This window comes from Nicotiana tabacum, chromosome 3 (assembly GCF_000715075.1).
Source record: "Nicotiana tabacum cultivar K326 chromosome 3, ASM71507v2, whole genome shotgun sequence".
NCBI lineage: Eukaryota > Viridiplantae > Streptophyta > Magnoliopsida > Solanales > Solanaceae > Nicotiana > Nicotiana tabacum.
This window is the reverse complement of record NC_134082.1, coordinates 67,525,181-67,532,283: the sequence shown is the minus strand read 5'-3', so window position 1 is coordinate 67,532,283 and position 7,103 is coordinate 67,525,181. Positions and strand designations below refer to the sequence as shown.

At 31.8% G+C, this 7,103-nt stretch overlaps 1 protein-coding gene across 1 annotated transcript; it reads left to right on the top strand.

Moving 5' to 3' along the window:
* Window positions 1-436: 436 nt before the first annotated feature.
* Window positions 437-3,233, top strand: LOC107822868 (homeobox-leucine zipper protein ATHB-40-like). The gene is made up of 3 exons (XM_016649444.2): window positions 437-713; window positions 1,121-1,425; window positions 2,874-3,233. Exons 1-3 carry the CDS (start codon window positions 614-616, stop codon window positions 3,123-3,125), a joined length of 657 nt encoding a protein of 218 aa, XP_016504930.1. The 5' UTR covers window positions 437-613; the 3' UTR covers window positions 3,126-3,233.
* The last annotated feature ends 3,870 nt before the right edge of the window (window positions 3,234-7,103 follow it).

Here is a 7,103-nt window from a genome sequence, read left to right as displayed (position 1 = left end):
CAATCAAATTCCCTAATTTAACAAATTTTATCTCATTATTTATCTTTTGGTCCAAATTTTATCTCATGGTAAGGTTCATTTGAAAGTGAAGGTTGCTCTGATGGTAAGCAATCTCCACTTCCAATCAAGAGCTTGTGAGTTTGAGTCTCCCCAAGAGCAAGGTGGGAAGTTCTTGGAGGAAAGGATGTCGAGGGTCTATTGGAAACAGCCTCTCTACCCCAGGGTAGGGGTAAGGTCTGCGTACACATTACTCTCCCCAGATCCCACTAAGTGGGATTATACTGGGTTGTTGTTGTTGGTTATTGCTTGAGTATGTAGGACACTCAAACCATTAGAGATGATGGCAATCTTGATAATTGTCAGTAAAAGTAAGGTTCATTTGAAAGGGCTACCTTTATAAATAAAGTCATATATAGGAGGTACTCTCCAAAGTCTTAAGCTAACAGTACTCCTTAGTCTTCACTGCAGCTTTATAACTAATTTAATTAAAAGTTGTCACTGCTGTCTTTCTCCCTATAGCATTATCAAGTTAATTCATTTCTGCACCAGAAATTAAGCAAAAAGCCAACAAGAACAAGAGAAACAGGCAGGCAGAAAGAAGGAAAGAAACCTAATGATAATGAGTAGCAGCATGAATCTTCAGGTGGATGATCAAATGGTACTCATTTCTCAGTACTATCCTGGTATCTACACTCAAGAGTTACCAGAACAAGGTTAGTACAATGACTTTACTTTTATATATAGTATAAAGTTTAACCTATATGTCAGTGTAAAAGAATTTTTACTGTATCAGTGTAACTTAACATGTTATAGTCGTAGGTTGTCTGCTTCATTTTTCTTTCAAGTAACTATAGTCCCATTTATTATGAGAATTTAGTTACTTATCGTGTAACTCTTGTTGTCATGTAATCAGGAGGTCACGGTTTCGAGCCGTGGAAATAGCCTCTGGCAGAAATGCAGGGTAAGGCTGCGTATGATAGACCCTTGTGGTCCGACCCTTCCCCGGACCTCGCGCATAGCGGGAGCTTAGTGCACCGGGCTGCCTTTTTTTAATCATGAACTCTTGTAATTACGTCCAATGCTTTAATTAAAGAGATGGATGTTTTGGTGTGTTTATTAGGAGAGGCGAAACCACGGAGGAGAAGAAAGAAGAGCAAAGGAGAATCAAGTGGGATTATGAGGAAAAGAAAGCTTAGTGAAGAACAAGTGAATCTGCTTGAACAGAGCTTTGGGAGCGAACACAAACTGGAATCTGAGAGGAAAGACAAGCTTGCCTCTGAGCTGGGGCTTGATCCTAGGCAAGTTGCTGTCTGGTTTCAGAACAGAAGGGCTAGATGGAAGAGCAAGAAGTTGGAGGAGGAATACTCTAAGTTGAAGACTGAACATGACACTAACATTGTTGATAAATGCCGTCTTGAAAATGAGGTTTGATTCGTTTTTTTTCTTGAATTTAAGTTCTATGCGCTAATAGTGTAAAATTTCCTTTTATGAAACTAACTACTTAAAAAATAAATCAAACATTTTATTTCACTATAACAGGTTAAATATACTCCTAATATGAAAAAGAAAATTCGAGTATAATTTATGTAAGTTAAAAACAGCTCCCACTTTGGGGAAAACGAAGATCATGTTTGTTAATGAAAAAAAAAAAGACAATTCATTTTTTATGCATAATAGGTCATATGAACAGTGTTCTTTATCTTGGTTTTGCGGTTTCAAATTAAATATAGTTTTTAAGATGCAGAATAATTACGGATGGGTCCTTTTCTCCTTCTGTTTTGCCTGTTCCTTTATGTATGCGGTCCTAAATATTTTCCAATGATTTCATATTTATTATGGCATTTTACTGAATACAAATTATTTAAGTAATTGATAAAAGTTAGTAGTTTGATAATAAAAAATCAACAAGATTTTTAAAATTAAGTTGAATATTATAATATTTATTAGAAATCTTAAGAGTTGTTAAAGTTGTTAGAAATGAAATGATGTTCAAATAAAGGAATGCAAGAAGCAATATGTACATGAGAAATCCGGACCTATGTGTCCAAAAAAAGAATGTAGTAGTAATAAAATAAAAATAGAGACATGCCATGTATTGACAAGCATGGACTATAAGCTGAAAAAAGGCCAATTAGGTGTGTTGCATGTGGACAGAAAAATTGAAGATTGAGAAATGAGTTAAGTCAGAGGCGGAATCAAGATTTCAAGCTTATGTATTTGAGATTCTAATTGTTGTAAGTTATGGGGTTCTAAATTAATAATTTATATATATTTAATAATTTTTTAAAGATGACAAATACAAGATTCGAACTAAAGTTATTGGGTTCGGCCGAACTTGTTTCCGACACTCTAGCTCCGCCCCTGAGTTAAGTAGACGTGTAAGCTATAACAACAACAACAATGCAGTATAATCTCACCCACCAAGTAAGATTTTTTGAGGATAGAATGAGGGGTAAGGCAGCAAAAGATATTAAATCCTCCAATTAACACTCCTCCGTACACCATTGTTTAAGGTGGCTTAGTACAGGCCCTCACATGCCAATATGTCTTTTCTTCACACTTGGACGTGCCACATTATTTTGTACATAAGTTAGGGGAAATATGAAGCGATTTCATTTCAATATATTATACAATTAGAACACCTAAAATATAATTATAAGTAATTGTCTGTAATAAATTGAACTTTACCAATAAAGCAGACAATATGCAAAAACAGGTAAATTTACATTGATCTTGTTAAAAAGTTTACAGTATCATATATATAAATAAGTTGATATAGTATTGTGAGTTTTATATTAGTGCGAATCATAGTTTTTAGCTTAAATTCTATACTATATGACAGCTAGCTGAGTCATACAGAATTTTTGGTGCAGATTTTGAAGCTGAAGGAACAGTTGTCTGAAGCAGAGAAAGAGATACAAAGGCTGCTGATGGAGAGATGTGATGGGCTAAATTCAAGTAATAGCCCAACTACTTCATCACTCTCAATGGAAGCAGCCAATATGGAACCTCCTTTTCTTGGGGATTTTGGAATGGAAGGATTTGATAATACATTTTATGTCCCAGAAAACACTTACTCTCAGGGATTGGAATGGGTTAATTTATACATGCCATATGATATGTGATTAATTTTCAACTTTAGAATTAAGCCCCAAATTTCTGTATATTATTATATGTAGATAGGACCTAACTAATTAATGTGTGTACATCAATCTTTAGTTTTTGTCCTTGCTTTACTAGTGCATTAGTGCTAATTAGTATTTAACTACCTAGCTGGCAAGTAGCAAGATGGATATATATAAGACTTTGGTTATTGACCAAGTGTTTGCCTATGTTGCTTATCTTTTTCGTTTATATATAATTAATGACATCCTTAATTATATGTCATATTTGCGTAAAAGTTGCAGTTCAAAATAAATTCTCTAAAATAATGAGAGCGGTGAGTATTTCTGTTGCTTGTTAGTAGTACGTAATTATCTTCTACCGTAGCAGAAAGCTTGAGAATTGACAGGAAAAGGGCACGCTAGCAAACCAAAAAGTCTTGCTTATATATATATATATATATATATATATATATATATATATATATATATATATATATATATATATATATATATATATATATATATATATATATATATATATATATATATATATATATATATATATATATATATATATATATATATATATATATATATATATATATATATATATATATATATATATATATATATATATATATATATATATATATATATATATCTATAGATAAGATTACATTGATAGCAAAAAAATATGTTGCATGCCGTTGTATATAACTAGTTAAATCCCTGATAACTAGGCACACATAATTCATCCAATAAACAACAGGCAAATGGTAATTAAGGATGTAGATGATGGATGGATGCGACTTTAGTGCAAAAAAAATAGAAGAATTAACTTAAATAGTTCACACCTAACTACTTAAACAAAAAATTGTTGACAGATATATAATATATGTATCATTCTGTATGATCTATTGTATAACCACAACAAGAAAAAAAAAGTAAATAGTGAATTTGATGAGTTATTTGTGTAAAGAGCCCTAAATTGTTTTTACACAAGTAGATCATTTAATGGTTAATTCCATGTAAATATCTAAACTATACATAGAGTGGTAATTTGGTAAAGAAGATATTTGACACGTTTGAATGGGTCAAAAACTCTGAATGCGTAAAAGAATTTAATACTGTTTGGCAAAGCTTTTCAAAGCCAAATGCACTTTTTTTCAAAAAAAAAATATATTTTTTTTTAAAGTTGAAGTGTTTGGCCAAGCTTTTAGAAGAAAAAAAAGTATTTTTGAGTAGAAGCATAAGCTGTTTTTGAGAAATGAAAAAAAATAGCTTCTCTTCAAAAACACTTTTTTGAAAAGCACTTTTGAGAAAAATACATTTAGAAACAGTTTTTAAAAACTTGGTCAAACACTAATTGTGTTAGTCAAACACAAATTGTGGTAGTCAAACACAAACTGTTTCACACTAAAAGTATTTTTGAAAAGGGTACTTCGCAAAATAAACTGTGATTTTTGGGGAGAAATTCAAAAATAGTCAGATTTACAAGTGGTCATTTAAAAATAGTCACAGTTTCAAAAGTAATCGAAATTTAGTCACTTTTCATGTAAAGATAAATCTGAGCGAAAACACTGTTCAAAACCCGAAAAATACGTCAGTATATTATACTGGAGTTCCAGCATAAGTATGCTAGAACTCCAGCATATTATACTGGAGTTCCAGGATAAGTATGCTGGAACTCCAGCATAATATGATGGAGTTCCAGCATAAGTACACTAGAACTCCAGCATAATATACTGAAGTTCCAGTAAGTATAATTGTCCAATATAATATACTGGGGTTTGGAGCACCGGTGCTCCAGTATATTATACTGGATCAACAAAGTATACCGGTCTAGATCAGCAAAGTATATCGGTCCAGCATAATATGCTGGAGTTCAAACACAGATGCACCGAACTCCAGTATATTATGCTGGACCGGTCTCTGTTGCAGCAAAATAGTGGTTATTTTTCATTGACTTCGTAAATGCTGGTTATTTTTGAATGATCAGTCCGAAAACTGGCTATACCGTACTATTTTTAAGGAAAAGTCGATACAACATCTGCCCATTAATAATCGTAATAGATATTACTCCCTCCGTTTCATATTAAATGAGGTACTTTCTTTTTTAGTCTGTTCCAAAACAAGTGACACATTTCTAAATTTGGAAATAATTTAACTTTAAACTCTTTCATTCTACCCATTTACCCTTAATGAGAAACTTTTATAGTCACATAAATGTCATGGCCCCACAAACTTTTTACCCCTTAAGCTTTTAAGACCACAAGTTTCAAAAGTCTTCTTCTTTTTTCTTAAACTTCGTGCCAAGTCAAACTACTTCATATAATATAAAACGGAGGGAGTAGTACGGATTTCGAAAAACTATGCCGCTCTCAAAAATAGCTAACAAAATTTATATTTTTTATATGATAACATATAATATATAGATTATATTTTTTTAATAAGCAAGCCCTCACCCTTCTCGTTTAGCATAGCGTTTTGGTGCACACATTCTCCTTATTTCAAAGTTTTTATTTATTATTTTAAGAATGTCACATATTACCAACAACGCCAATTCTTGTTTTCTCTCCTTTGATAATCTTTTCCTCGATGAAAGTAGGACTTGCAATTTGCCAACAAAATGCTAACGTTTTTAATCCCGGAGCTTGAAGCAGGGCTCAACGATGAAGTTAAGAGCATTATATATATTTATTTATTTTCAACTAAAAGCATTATATATGAAACTTAAAATTTGAGGTATGTAATAATGGAAAAAAGAAAGGAATTTTTACATTCTTATGCCATATAGTAAACTATATTACTCTAAATGTACATGGTTAGTAAATTACCCTCGTGGCCACCTTAAAAGACTCACAATCCATTATGAGTGTCTTCAATTAAGGAATTTAGTTACACCATTTTTCTTTTCTTTTTTCCTCCTCTTCTCTGTAGTAGATAAAACCTAGACCAACCAGATCCGAGGAAAAAGAGAGTTGACCAGAAGATGAGCTGAAATATTAGCTGGTTCCTTATAAATAAAAATTAGAACTTTTATCTGTAAGGTGAACACCATAAACATTAGTCGTTTTTCTAACATGCCTTCAAAAATTGCAGTCTCGAGGTATCCGAAATTCCTCTAACATAGTGAACCACATGTCCCTGATGGACCAAAATATTCCTCATCGGCATTAATACATTTATCCTAATATTTTAGCCTTACTGCAACATGAATCGTTGAAATCATGGCTTGTTAGGGTAGCATCTTTGACGAATCTACCACTCCACTAATTAACCAACCTTAAAACCCTTTTAGTAAGTCAGCCATTTAAATTTTCCTAAGAATCAGTCCAAATAAAACGAGAACTTGCCTTGGTAACCCAAGTACTTCCAGGGTTCAGCCAATTAACTGTCTTGTTAGAGTGGAAAGTTACGGCAACTAATTACAGGGCTCCACGTTAGCTCCTTGAGAACCAATTCCAGCAAAAGGAAAAATGCACCTGAAAGCAAAAATGCCTAAGGTGGGATTCTTAGGGAGTGGCTTTTCCGGCAACTTCATACAACTAATTATATATTATACAACTTACCTACAATTTTCACACATTATTTCTACTCATTTAAATGCAACTACAATAACATACAACTTAAATACAAATTTTATACAAAAATTATACAATATGTCTTTTGTATATTTTGTATCTGATTTATACATAGTAAAAACAAATTTCATACAACTAATTATATATTATATAACTTATCTACAACTTATCTACAATTTCCGTACATTATTTCTACTCAATTATATACAGCTACAATATAATACCACTTAAATATAATTTTTATACAATATTGTTCAACTTTCATACAATAGTTAAATGAATAAAAGAAAAATAAATAAACAACAAAATACAATTTTTCTACAATTTCTGTAATATAATGTATGTCATGTCTTCTTCTTTTTCTTCTTCTTCAAGTTTCAATCTGAAATTCAGCTTAAACCAAGTCTAATCTTCA